The sequence below is a fragment of the Suricata suricatta genome, chromosome 6, assembly GCF_006229205.1.
Source record: "Suricata suricatta isolate VVHF042 chromosome 6, meerkat_22Aug2017_6uvM2_HiC, whole genome shotgun sequence".
In the NCBI taxonomy this organism is placed as follows: Eukaryota; Metazoa; Chordata; class Mammalia; order Carnivora; family Herpestidae; genus Suricata; species Suricata suricatta.
Genome location: NC_043705.1, coordinates 30842336 through 30856458, shown reverse-complemented (window position 1 = coordinate 30856458; position 14123 = coordinate 30842336). Strand labels below are relative to the sequence as shown.

The 14123-nt window shown below is 43.3% G+C and overlaps 2 protein-coding genes across 3 annotated transcripts; both read right to left on the bottom strand.

The window, feature by feature from the left end:
* Positions 1-565: 565 nt before the first annotated feature.
* Positions 566-5946, bottom strand: ZMAT2 (zinc finger matrin-type 2). The gene is made up of 6 exons (XM_029942085.1): positions 5840-5946; positions 5414-5507; positions 4203-4326; positions 2908-2981; positions 2322-2467; positions 566-1605 (listed from the first exon to the last, which is right to left on the bottom strand). The coding sequence occupies exons 1-6, from the start codon at positions 5855-5857 to the stop codon at positions 1462-1464; spliced, it is 600 nt and encodes a 199-aa protein (XP_029797945.1). The 5' UTR covers positions 5858-5946; the 3' UTR covers positions 566-1461.
* Positions 5947-6723: 777 nt separating this feature from the next.
* Positions 6724-14086, bottom strand: LOC115294299 (probable histidine--tRNA ligase, mitochondrial). Of its 2 annotated transcripts, XM_029942078.1 has the most exons (14): positions 14028-14086; positions 13790-13939; positions 12502-12576; positions 11650-11769; positions 11437-11532; positions 10587-10712; positions 10369-10476; positions 10017-10115; positions 9731-9824; positions 9032-9159; positions 8699-8938; positions 8413-8529; positions 8053-8199; positions 6724-7521 (listed from the first exon to the last, which is right to left on the bottom strand). In XM_029942078.1, the coding sequence occupies exons 2-14, from the start codon at positions 13895-13897 to the stop codon at positions 7462-7464; spliced, it is 1518 nt and encodes a 505-aa protein (XP_029797938.1). In that variant the 5' UTR covers positions 13898-13939; positions 14028-14086; the 3' UTR covers positions 6724-7461. The 2 variants fall into 2 exon arrangements, with proteins under 2 accessions (XP_029797938.1, XP_029797941.1); XM_029942081.1 differs by having other exon boundaries at positions 13808-14086.
* Between the last annotated feature and the right edge of the window lie 37 nt (positions 14087-14123).

Sequence of the window (14123 nt, the reverse complement as noted above, 5' to 3'; positions counted from 1 at the left end):
CTCCAATCCAGGGATTTTCAAAGCTTTTTTTTTGGTTCAGCAATCTTTGCCACCTAATTCTCAAGTTAGACCAAAGGAGGGAAGGTAGCTTCTCAGTGGTTCTCAGTGGGGCTGGGAGTAGGAAATTCACCACCTCCTGGGGCCACATCCTTAGCTGTCATACTTGGAGAGGAGGTCCTACAATCAGAGGCTAGGCATATTGCTTAACATCCTAAAATGCACAAAAGAGCCTCCAGAACAAAGAATTATCCAGCCCAAAATGTCAACAGGGCCAAAACCTAGTAACCCTGTGCTTAATCTAACTGCACATAATAAGGAAAACACCAAGTTCACCCCTCAACTCTGCTGTTCTAAAAGAGAGATCGAGATCAAAGGAGGCTAAATTATACAAAAAGTTTTGTTCAGTCTCCTCCGGATACACATCCCATCAGAGAAAAATACAATTCATGCTGAAGGAACCTAGAGAAAAAAAAGTGACAGGGCTCAAATGAAGGGAGAAGAAAGAATAAGCTCTGTATGTAACACTCAGTGTATGAAGAAAAAAAACAATACACAGGGAAGAATATGGAATGTTCCCACCAAATGTGAATAGGCCCAGTCAATGCCATTTATTATACATGTTGAACAGTCTCTGAGACCCAAGGGCTCCCATATGAAGTTTTTTTTCCTTTTTCTTTTTTGCATCAAACAGGTTCTTCCAAGAGCCTGCTCACAAGGAAGAAAAAAAAAGAGTAATCCTCAATAAAATGAAACAAACAGGAAAAGCTGAACGGTCTACATATGAAGAACAAAGGTTAAAAAACTCACCAGACAAAAACCAAACACTCGTCCCATTTAATTTCCTGTTACATGCACTGAGGGAGCCAAGAACATCAGGCCCCAAGGTAGTAATGCTCTGAGGTTCTAGCTCAGGCTCCCCCTATATGACAAATTCATGCACGCACGCCCGCACATACCAGACCCAGGCAGAAATACACATGCATGCACAGGTGGCAGAGAACCACAGGGAGGGTTGTGGGGGAGAGAGGGCTGGTCAAAAATATGCTATCAACTGGATACTGGGGACCCAGAGAATCTCTCTGCTGTAGGCTAAGCAAGAGTCAAAATTAAAACAAAGGGAGAACACAGGATAAATGTAGTATGCTCAGATAAGAGGCTGGACAGATGAAAAGGGAAAGATGCGGGTGGGGGGCGGGGGTGGGCACGGTCAGAAAAGCAGCCTCAGAAGAGGTTTTTATTGGGAACTCAGGCAGAGGTCCTGTGACTCCAGTGACATACTGAGGCTGAAGGAACATGCCACAGCATTACCTATGCATCCTGTGCTCTCTCCCAAAGTAGAGGGAAACCACAAACACCCACCTCAAGCCCTCCCCATTGCCGCTCTTAAGGATTTCCCAAGAACCCAGGAAAAAATGACCCCCCACACACACGAAGTTAGCAAAGGGCCAAGCATAGAAAGCCTCAGTAACTCTTCTTGGTGGAACCAAAGCCAGAGAAGCCCATCACAGCTGCCATCTCATCATCCTCCTCAAATGTCAAGTCCTCCTCAGCCCTCCTTTTCTTCTCCTTCTGTTTCTCTTTCTTGTAGGCTTTGGCCTTTTCCTCCTGGGGGGGAAATCACTCAGAATCAGTTCACACTCCTGAGCCAAAGGTTGAAAGAGGTAAGTGAGGTCAAGATTCCTATCTTTAGTATAAAGCAGTTAAAGACAAGTAAAATTTTAAGAGCAGAGGTAAAGCCACACTAAAGATTAAAAGAAACAACAAAGAGAAATTTTAGCCTGTGAAAAGCACTTCTCAGTCCTACATTCCAGGCCATCCCTGGTTCTTAAAAAGGTCATGGAAGCAAAACCACATGGTAACACCTACCATCCTGGGGCACACAGCACATGTCAGGAATTGGTCTATGTACTTTATGTAGATTATATATGAAGATCTCTAATATGGGGAAACTGAGACATGGAGAAGTTATATAACTTTCCCAAGAGTCATAGCCAGTAAGTGAAGGAAACAGAATTCTGACCCAGTCAGCCTGGTTTCACATGCCTCTTGGGGATTAGGTATATTTAATGTCTTCTGCAGTGTTAAAAAAAAAAAAAAAAAAAAAAAAGGTAGGTGCAGAGAATCCAGGAAAAAAAGGATAGGTTTACAGTCATATTCTTAAGATCATGAGAGTCCCAAACAAAGGCAATAAATATAGAGAAATTCAGGCTACAACTATCATCTGGGGGGTGGGAGTGGAACAAGGAAGAACGCCTTCCCATGACTTTTAACATAAAACTCAAAGCTAGGGGATAAAAGATGGAAGAACAGCAGAGGCTTACTTCTTCTCTGAGCTCCTTCATCCTTTCCTCAAAATCATAATCCTTCTGTTTCTCTTCCATCTTCTTCTTGTTGACTTCAAAACGTTTCTTCACCTGATCCAAGGTGGAACGTTCCACACGCATAGACATGCCCAGATTTCGCTGATCTGGGTGGGATGAACAGTGAAAAAGATAATGTCAGTACAACACCCCCAGATCCTCAAAAAGTTTTCTTGACATTATATATAAAAAAAAAATCTTCTCATAAAATACGCAGCAAAAATAATTATGGCTGGAAAAACTCCACTGGCGTTACTTCGTTCCCGGAAGCAGCAGCTGCAGATAGCAAGATTCAAGTGGTGTTCGACAGCCCTTACTGAGCAAATGCAAAGCAGTGGGGACAGCTAGGCCATGGAGAAGACTCTGGTCTTTTTGTTGAGAGCCTAAAACAGTGTCTCATCCAGGGCCTCCAGAAATATTAGATAATGAAGTAAAGGATGCCCTGTACTGAAGCAACTGGAGTATTTCTCAGGAATTAAAAAAAGATCCAAGAGAAACCACCCTTTCCCCAGTCGCAGCCCAATCACAAACTACCTCCAAGTCTTACGTTTCTTTCCATTAATGTGATCCAGAAAGTTGATGGAGTCCTTCACAACACAGTCACAGACATTGCAGTAATACCTAGCAAACAGAATAAATAGCACTTGTGGTCAAATTATTTAGAAGGATCTTATCTCAGCCAAGAAACTCCTCTATTTTTTTAAGTGTAAATTTTCTTTTTACAAGAAGGCACTTCTCATTTTCATAAAGCCTTATCACTTGGAAGAGTATGGTAGCCAACCTCCAAGATGGCCCCACAATGATCCCCAAATTCCTCTATTCCTACCCTGTGTAGTCCCCTTCCAATTTGTACTAGGGTTAGTCTGTTACCAAAAGAATATGTCAAAAGTGATGCCATGTCACTTCCAAGATAGGTTATAAAAAAGAAAGGTGGCTTTTCTCTTACTCTGTCCATGTCTTACTCCAGGGAAGCCACTTGCTTCATTGCAAGCACCACTATGGAGAGGCCAATGGGGCAAAGAACTGAGGCCTCCAAAGCACTGCCACATGAAAGCACCTAAAATCAAATGATTCGGCCCCACTTATACTTCAGATGAATGCAGACTCAGCAGATGCCTTTACTGTAGCTTTGTGAAACCGTGAGCTAGAACCACCAAGGTAAGCCTTTCCCAGATTACTTAAGAGAAACTGTGAGCTATTTGTATTTTATGATGCTACATTTTGGATTTGTTAACTTACAAAGCAACAAATAACTAATAGAGAGAGAAGTGATGTTAGTGGATTTTCTAAGCAACTCAGACATGTCATTCATTGCTATCTGTTTTGCCCTCCTGCTAGAAAGCCTAAGTGAACATGGAAATAGCAGCGGTGGGCAAAAGAATAAAGAGTTGTTATAGGACCCTTATAACAGTAGAACTCTTACAACAGAGGAAGGTAGTCAGGAGGAAGGTACATGACCAAGCAATCCAAAACAACTACAGCCTCTGCAGCAAGTCTGAAACCTCAACTCCCTTTATTCATTATCAACAGCTCCTAGGCTCCATTCGATCTCCACCTAATCTCTCCCCCTAAATATCCCTTCAGCAGTCCTTCCCTTCACTTCTTCTTTAAAATACTAAGAAGCACTTACAGTGCTAGTATGAAGAGACCCACAGAGTGTCCTAGAGACATTATTTAGTTGAGATTTTCAGAGAAGAACAAAGAAAAACGCACTTAAAGGTAGAACTGTAGGCAACAAAGTTGTTACCCTGGGGCTAGGGAACCTTCTTAACACTTGCAAAAACCAACACAGAGTTTATTATTTTTATTCCCGGCTCCTCAGACAGATGAAAAGTCACTCACCCTCCCATCTCTGATTGTGGTGTGGTCTTAGTAATGACAATTGTCTTCCCAAGCTTGGATTCCAGGTCCACCTTGTAGTCTCTATGCCGGAGGAGCTCCCTTTTGACTGGTTGCACTGGTTTTCCTAAAGTATAATAGAGATGGAAGTTCTTTTAATATTTTAGTTTCTGAACCAGAAAGGACATGTATGAAACCCAAAATATAGATATCTACTCTCATTTCTTTCTTGAATTCAAAGCAAGGGACACAAGGAGCATTATAGCAGCAGCTAGACAGAATCTCAACACAGGAAAAATGATAAGCAATCCCTAAACTCTGTATAGCCTTTATCCACTTTAAAGCCAACAAGTCTAAAAGCAAAGTTTTTTTTATTATTATTAACTAACTGAATTGAAAGGAGGAGTTCTGAATTTTCACAAAAAGCAAACTTTTAAAAGAGCAAGATACTTAGTAATACTTTCAGACAGATACCCCAAGCATAACACAGAAAAGAATCTACAGAGGGCTAGGGGAAATTTTTAAAGAGGACCAACATTCAAGAAATACTTGTTATGTGGCTGGCATTACTGTATAAATTACATAAAAACTAAAAGGGTTAGTGTGTACAAGATAGTGTGAAAGTGAAGTGAAAGAAAAACGTATACTTTTGAAAACAGAAGAGAAAGTAAGACATTTCTTTTTGTACAGTGCAATCTCTATCTGGGAGAGGAGCACCAACTCCCCAACACTGTACACAGAGAGTAGTACTAAGCATCAACTAAAAAAGAAAAAAAAAATCACACATTACTTGGTTAGTACCCTTGCTCTTCTGAGACTACAGGGAAAGGACTTGACTGGACGAGTTCCTCTTCTCCTTAAGTAATTTCAAGGGAAAGAGGGCATCCTCAATAGCAGTAATGTACAGCAACAAAATACTCCACTTCTTCTCTGTCACTACTAAGGATTCCACTCTCTTATCTGTACTTCAGGAAAGCACGAAATGAGCCAAGCAAAAGGAGGACAAGGAAGTAGAAGAAACTGGAAAACACCTCAAAACCGCTTCTGTCCTTCTTGCTCTCATTTTATACGTTAAGAAATCGAGGACCAGGGAGGCAACGCTCTGCCAGAGGTTACACAGAGTAAAAGGACAGTGCATTTCAACTCCCCACCCGCTCTCCAGCTATGGCTTCGCCTCTACTATACCCACAGCCCTTGACGGAGCAGGCACGCACCATCCTTCTTTTCTCTCTCTTCCGTAAGCCTCTTCTCGGCGAGCTTCTCATATTCATCTTTGTCCCACTTTCGGCGAAAGTCCAAGTTTTTTGTCTGGAGAGAAAAAAGTGCTCAAGATTCGTCGCTAATCATGTCCGACCCCTAGAGAAACGGAGGGAGCCGCGTCCACACCGGCAAGGCGACCCTCGGACCTGTCGAGGGCGAAGACTCTCCGTACCCCACCAGGAGGCTACGGTAGCCTCAGACCCAAACGCGAGAAACCTCACGACTCCACAGACCCTACGCCAGGACCCCACGGGGAAGCTCTTGAACCCGGGCCACTGGACCACAAGGAGGTGTCGAGAAGCCAATCGGGCGCAGGATATTCTGCGCTGAGAAGCCACCCTCTGCCCCCAGACCAAAGCCTCCTTACACACAACACCTACCCCGCTGCCCGACGCCATCTTCACTGCGAAGTGAATGGGAAGCCGGAAAAATGACGTAAAAAGCGGCCTTGAGCCGTAAAGCAAGCTTGCCCTCCAATAAGCTTAGAGTCTCGTGTTCTAAACGAGCTGAGGACTGGAGGGCTTCTAAAACAAGCTTGTTGGCCCCGCCTCTGCCCAAGAAAACGACGCATGCGCAAGAGGGATATGAAGCAACACGGAAGTAAGGGCGCTTACAAATGTTTCTTTACCCAGGCTTGCAAAACGTGCATCGAAGGGCTGATTTACTTCAACTCAATCTATTTTACAAACGAGGAAACGGTCCAGATCGGGGGCCTCTGATCTAGTCTAATTAATTTTGCGTGCATTTGCCCAGAGTTTCTAAGTTTTCTTTAAGGCTGAATCGGTTATCAGGAGTTCTAGATGTCCCATTTACCTGTATGCACTCAAGATACGGTCCTGACACCAGAGGTTGCAGCCTTCCAAGCGCATATAGACAGCGCTTTTTGCACACTGTCTGTTTTGAAGCAATGCTAACACCCTTTGGTTAACTCATTTTTCCTTTAACTGAGGAACCTTATAGTCAATCTATAGGGCATAGTTTAATCAATATGATTAGACTGGGAAAGGCCAGTCATCAGCAATGCTCTAGGATGAAGAACTCTGACAGATGGCTCACTATATGTTGACTTAGACATGACTGTATCTCCAAGTTGGGGGCTGGGGTGTTAATGGGGAGCAGTGGGAAAGTGTGACTGCTCCATTCACTGAATACAGAAGGGCCACCCCAGGGAGGTTGCTCCCAGCTCTCAGATTTCTCCAGTGTACAATCAAACGTTTTCTACGGTCTATGCAAACCAATCTTGATAACAAATCACCCAAGCTACTACATTTAATATTTTATTAAATATATTATCCAATCACTTCTAGAAAGAACACCTCCATAGGAGAATATAGAATATAGTCAGAGCAGTAATTCTGGCACAGGAAATGGTCTCCAAAATCTCAAAAGTTCAGACAATTGCATCAAGTCACCTATTAAATTCAACTTTCAAGATTACTAAACAGACTGCCTCACTCTATTTAGACAGGCGAGAGAGATGCCACATCAATATGAGCACTACTTTGTCCTCAGGATAGCATCTCTATCCTCAAACAAAGGAGAAAGAAGCCATTTTCCCACTTCTTTGCTGTCTCCCAAAACTCCCTGGACAGGCCAACAGCAGGTTGTGGACAAATTCCCCAGAATCTGGTTCAGAAGTCACAGCAGAAGGCTAAGAACCTGACTTCTGATCTCAATGGTCTCAGCCTGAGGCAACTTTCCTAGAGGTAAAAGCAACCATCTCAGTACCTATCGGCAGCATTCAACAGCACTTTAATTCTGCCATCTGTCTCTGCAGTTAGAACATATCTCTTTCACATACCAGCCATCTGCGCTCATGCAGAATAGCTGATCACACCAGCCCAGGAGTCCACAGGGCCTTCCACATTTCTGTACCCAGAAAGGATGGAGGAGGCCAAGGAACTTGTCATCCATCCTGGCCAGCAGTTGTGAAGTACATGAGCAACTCAGTTCTAGAAGACACATTTTCTAGAAAGAGCAGCAGACGGCAATCAGGCAAGAGTCAAGACTCAGATAGTCGCTTCTGAATTTCAGCCACAAGATTTTCCCGTTTAATGGCAACCTGTAACATAAGAGAACCTTCATATGACAAACCATAGAGAGTGATTCTAGCTTCTTAGTCACTGCTTTTCCAGATGCATTTTATTCCACATCTGCTCCCACTACTTATACAACCAACAGGGAGAAGTGTGAGTTTCAAGCTGAACAGGAGAATGTATGCCCTCAAGAGATTCTAACACATGGGGCACCCGTCTGGCTCAATCAATAGAGTATGTGACTCTTGATCTTGGGGTTCTGAGTTCAAGATCCATGATGGGTGCAGAGATTACTAAAAAAATAAAATCTTTATGGCCCTTGAATGGCTCAGTCATTTAAGCATCCGATTCTTGATTTAGGCTCAGGTCATGATCTCAAAGCCTGTGAGACTGGGCTCTGTGCTCACAGTGTGGACTTCCTTGGGATTCTCTCTCTGCCTCTCCCCTGCTCATCCACTTGTGAGTATACTTTTTCTCTTTCTCTCAAAATAATTAAATATTTTTTAAAAAATCTAAGAAAGATAAAAACACTTGGTTCCTTCCATTTCCCCACTTACCTCCTCCCTGCTGGCCACTAAACGAAGCTTGATTATCCCTTCTTTCATTTCTTGCTCACCAATAATGACCACCAGTGGAATGCCCATGTCCTCACAGTAGTGCAGTTGAGTCAGTAGTTTAGGGTTGTTTTTGTACAGCAACTCTGCCTGAAAAGGGTGAGATAGAGTAAGGGGCTTAAGAATAACCATACTACTCAACCCCAGGAACAAGCATTGCTGAAGAATTAAGTACCTAACCCTCCTACTAGAAGACACCCTGGAAGACTAAGAAAGTTCTTAAGTTCTACATTGCATAAGGTAGAAATGGCCACCTGAATGCCCACATATACCTAGATGACCTGGGTATCAGTTCTATCATACCTTGATCCCAGCATCCCAAAGCTCTGCAATTAGCTTCAACCGTTCATGAAGAAAGTTCTTCTGTGGTGTGGCCACAAACACTTGAGTTTCTGTGGTCCGTATCTTCTGACCAAAAGTCTAATTAAAGAGAGAGGGAAAAAATAAAACTAATAAAAATACGTCCTGCGCATCAGAAATTAAATTAAAAAAAAAAAAGACAAAAAGAATCATCAGAAAAACAGTCCAACTGTATATCCAAAAACATGAGTTTGTCTCCACCCCCATTCCACCCTAACCTAAGACCTACCTTCATCCTCTGCTCCACAATGGAGAAGATTCGCTCTACCCCAATACTGAGTCCCACGCACGGCACCTTGTAGCCTTTGGGGTCAAACATGCCCACCAGCCCATCATAGCGTCCTCCAGCAGCCACACTGCCCACATTGGAGGATTCCTCAGCCTGAGCCGGGGTCTGTAATAGCACTGCTTCATAGATCACTCCGGTATAGTAGTCTAGGCCCCGAGCTAGGCTCAGGTCAAAAGAGATCTGTGGGAACAAGGCTAAAGTAAATTCCAGAAAAGACTCAGGACCCTGAGAACCCCAAAGTTCAGCTAGAGGTCCACTGCCAGCTCAGCTTACCTTCTCAGCAATTCCAAATAAAGTCAGGTATTCAAATAGCAGCTTTAAGTCCCCCAAGCCCTCTCGGGCCTGCTTATTCTGGCATAGTCTAGGATCCTGGAACATCTGCTCTATCAAGGACACTCCGCCTAGGGAGGCATACAGGGAGAAATAAGATGTGTGCAATTCACCCAGATGTGTTTTATCCAAATTTATTCCTAACGTGTTCCAGCCAGTCCTCTTCATTTTCTTCTTCTTTTTTTAATGTTTATTTATTTTGAAAGAGAGAAAGAAGCAAGCTTTCACACATGCATGTGAAAGTGGGACAGTAGGGGAGGGGCAGAGAGAGAGGAAGGAAGAAAGAATCCCACTGACAGAGCAGAGCCTAACTCATGGCTCAATCCCATGACCCATGAGATCATGAACTGAACCAAAATCAGGAGTCAGATGCTTAACCAAATGAGCAACCCAGGTGCCCCTAGTCCTCTTCATTTTATTTAAAAAAAAGAAAAAGAAAATCCTGATGTCTTATGACCAGACTCACCTCCTCTGCCTTTGCTATCTGAAGACATAAAATGGTTATACTAAATAAAACGGAAATTAAATTCAGGACAGTTTCTGATACTTCGCACATCTTGAGAAAGAAGGTGTTTCAGAGGTAGAAGTTGTATACCCATCACTTCAGTTCTATCACATAGCCCAGAAAAAAATGGTTCTTACCATGACATTGGACATAGTCCCCAATTCTGTCAGCCACTTCAGGAGCCAGGCCTTTCTTTACCACCATCTCATGTCTCACGTCTTTCCAAGATGTCTGTGCAAACACACAAACTTTAGCCCAGTGCCAAAATCCTTCTTTATTTAACTGGAAATCTCATGAGTACCTAACATTATACTCAGCAAAGTCAGAGACAGCTCAGGAAATCCAGCCACAGGGGTATAGTATAGATTTCAGGGCAGGGCAGAAACTCAGATATGGTATACTAAAACATGTATTTTTTGTTACCTTGTCTAGTTTGTCTATTGAGGAGCAGATGGCATGGAACTTGCTTTCAGGAACACCACAGACGGCAAACATCCCATCCAAAATCCGCCGATCATTGACCTGTGAACTCAGTGGAAGTAACACAAATGCCTTGTCAATGCCCTTTCCCTCAAAACAATGGCAGTCCCCACTAGCCTCGCTTGTCTCATAAAGGGGACAGAAAAAAATTTTCATAGGATGACTATAGATAAAATTAAATAACTGTTCTGAAAATGTCCCAGATCTATAAGCTTAAAGGCTGGGGTCACTATGTTTTAGGACAGAATCAAGCCAAATCCAGACTTTTCCCCTCAGTCCTTAGCCCTGGTCTCACCTTAATGATGAAGTCCCCTAGCTCCAACCCACTAAGAATTTCACACATGATCTTCAAACACTCTGCATCAGGGATCATAGGATCAAACTGACCAGCAATGTCAAAATCCTACAACAAAGAAAAAGACAGGGGAAAAAAAAAATCTTCCCTGAGCAGCCAGTTCTCAGGTTGTAGCCTCCCCAACTATCAAACCACGCTGCCCACGTCAGGTCACTTACACACTGGCAGAACTCCCGGTAGCGGCCTTGGACTATGGTTGGGCTCTCCCGCCGCCACACCTTTCCAACATGGTAACGTTTCATCTTTTTCACCTTATTCATGGCCAGATAACGAGCAAAAGGGACCTCACATAAATAAGTTAAGGAGGAAGGATACTGCACCCAAAGCTGAGGCCCAGTGCGTAGACATTTGAGAGGACTGGGCCATTATCAATGGGATCTCATCCACTAGGATGAGAACAAGGACCTTCTGTCTTGTTTGCCACTATCCCCAACGCCTAGCTTGACATTCAGTATACATAAAGGAATGAAGGAATCCCTCCAAGCAAAAGTGCAAGTTCAATAAAGAGCAGGGGAAACTGGTCTACTGGCCACTGAATGAAATAGAAATGACCCAAGAACTTCAAGTATGGGCTATTCTTTCTGACTCAGATCAATTCTCAACTATTTCAAAATAGTCAAGTTTCAGAACCTGGATTTCCCTCCAACTATTTCGATGTTTCTTAAAGTATAGGTCAAGAACCACCTGCCTCTTCATGACCCCAGGTGCCTATTTAAAATGTAGATTGCAGAGCCCCACTCCAGCTACAGAATGAAGAATATCTGGGGAGAGGGACCAGAAATCTGTATTTCTGCAAACTTCCAAAAGGGATTGTGATACCCTTTACATGCTCAAAGTTAAATGACAATGCTGCAGGCCTGGCTAGTAGCAGAAATGCTTTCTGGAAGGAACCTGAAGTAAAGGCTGCTGAAAACAGACCTATGGGGTCCCAGATGCACTTTGTCTCTACTGACAAAGAGCCATCTGGGTTTGGAAAGAGATGTCAGTGTCCAACACTTAGAAAGATACAGTAAGGTCATAGCGCAGGGACAGCAGCTCTCCACCCTGATCCTTCAGATCATAGATGAGCCCAGAGTCCTCTCCGTACTTCTCAGTGAGCGTTTCCTGCAGGTATAAAAAACCGCCACAGTTCAAAGGACTCCAAAACAAAAGTTAAAAGTTCTTTCAAAGACCGAAGGCAGATGAAGAAATGGAGTTCCAAAAGTGTTTTTTTCTTCTTACCTTTAGCTCAAAGGCTGGAGTATCTATCCTCTTCGCTCCATGACGTTTAAAGCAGCCAATAACCATATCAAGAATTTTCTCCCTCACAACCATCTGCTGGGGACTAAGATCTCTGGTGCCCTAGAAACCAAAAGGAGTCACAACCAAAACAAAGACAAAAACCAAGTACATTTAAGACAAAGAGTTGATTGGGGCACCTGAGTGGCTCAGTTGATTAAGCATCTGACTTTAGCTCAAGTCATGACCTCACAGTTTGTGGGTTTGAGCCCCGTGTCAGGTTCTGTGCTGACAGCTCGGAACCTAGAATCTGCTTCGGATTCTGTGTATGTGTGTGTCTCTCTCTCTCTGCACCATTCCCTGCTTGCGTTGTCTCTCTCTCTCCCTCAAAAATAAATAAACATTAAAAAACATTAAAAAAAAAGTTAGATAGCATCTATAATCCATGGTCTGAAGTTGAAATCTCTTTGAATTCAGATGACTAAGCCTCACCGATATCTCAAGAATAGTGAATTCTTTTTTTGTTTGTTTGTTTTTTATTTATTTTTGAGAGACAGAGACAGCGTGAGCAGGAAAGAGTCAGAGACAGAGGGAGACACAGAATCTGAAGACAGGCTCCAGGCTCTGAGCTGTCACCACAGAGCCTGATGTGGAGCTTGAACCCACGAATGGTGAGATCATGACCTGAGCTGAAGTCGGACGCTCAACTGACTGAGCCACCCAGGCACCCCATCTTTTTTTTTTTTAATTAGTCTAAAAAGACATTAAAAGGGATTAGAAAGAGACAAGCAGAGCAAAACAGAGGGTATTCCTCCAAGGCACACTTACAGGACAGGGTGGGGCAAAGGGCATTACCTTTGGGGTTTTGATGACAAAATGTGATTTCTCTTGATGTGGTTTCAGTTGGGACGTCAACACTGCCTCTGCAACCTATTAGAAAAGAAATATGAGATGTGCTCCTCTTAAGACTGGCCAGACCTGTGACACTTCTGGCCCCATGTCCAGGCCTACAAAGACATTTGGTCCTGAGCAACAGGCAGACTGAATGGTTTTATCTAGTCCAATTTCAGCCTCATTCTAAAACACATACTGTATTTGCTTTACATATGTCATACATATCATAGTTGTTGTTTTTAAATGTATTCACTACATTTGGAGTTTTCAAATGTCTGAGAAAGCTTAAGGACCCAAGAACAATGAAGGCACAGAACAACCCACCACTACCACCCCCAACTAAGAGTGGGGATTAGAATAATCTACAATTCTCAATTCCTACTCGAAGAGCAAAACGATGAATTTTTAATAAGATAGTAGTGGTAACTAGGCTTGGAGACATGGAAAAAGTAACCTGAAGATAGAAAAGAACCAGCCCAAAACACAGAAAATGCCTATGGACTGAACAGGAATGGATATCCAAATTGAACTAAAAAAAAAAAAAAAACCACACCACATTGGTAGGATCTGTGACTGAAATTAATAACAAGATCTGAACCCTGTTATTTATGATAGCACAAAGCCTCTGCCAGGGTCTTTCCCAAAACAAAACAGAACTGGTGATTTTGTTTATTGGCATGAGGCTGTATGCCTCTTCCTGAAATAGGGTGTAGTAGTTCCATATTTTGGCGGATTCTATCCTCCAAAGAAGGACAGTTCAAGTCCCCAATCCTTCCTCTGCAATTCCAAAATCCAAAACCTCTAAAAGTCAAAAAAGGTTTCTTTGTTTTGTTTGTTTGTTTTGGAAGGGGGGAAGGTTGCTCATTTTGAGGCAAATTATAATGTGAACTCAGTCCATTTACGGGCTTCAGTCATCTCACTTAATGGGAATAATCATATACTTCAGTTAAGAATGTGTTTGACCCCAAGAAGTTCACAGAAGGGATTGAGGACCTATATTACAAATGCTCCCGTACGTATCCGTAGATAAGTCATTTAACCTAGCTTACTATTTCCTCAACTGTAAAATGGAAATAATCCCAACCTCTCAAGACTGCTATGAGGATCAAATGACAAAGCATCTAAAACACTTAGCTCAGTACCCGTAAATTACTTCTAAAAACCCCGATAGTACTAATGGAGGGCAGGCCACGAATCCCTGCATCAGATCTGGAGATCCTACCCCGACAGACCACTCAGCCTGGCTCACCTGGCTATGAACACGGACCTCCCTGATGAACACAGCACGGCGGGGCCGAAGAAGCTGGCCAAACAGTGAAGCCCAAGCCCTCATATGCAGGAGTCCGAACGGGGGCATCGCGTAGCAGGAAAACCGCCTTTCCGAGACAAGAGCCAAAACCTAGGAACGAAGCCGGTCGAACCCAGTGAGGGCGCAGAGCTTCGCAGAGGGCAGCCTTAGCATCCTGGAAAAGAGAACACTTCCGCACCTTCCAAATCCTGCAGCCTGGCTCCGGACCTCTCAGATTCAGTCCCAGTTTCCGTACTTCCTGTGCTAGCCGGAAGTGGTTATTGTGTTCGGAGGA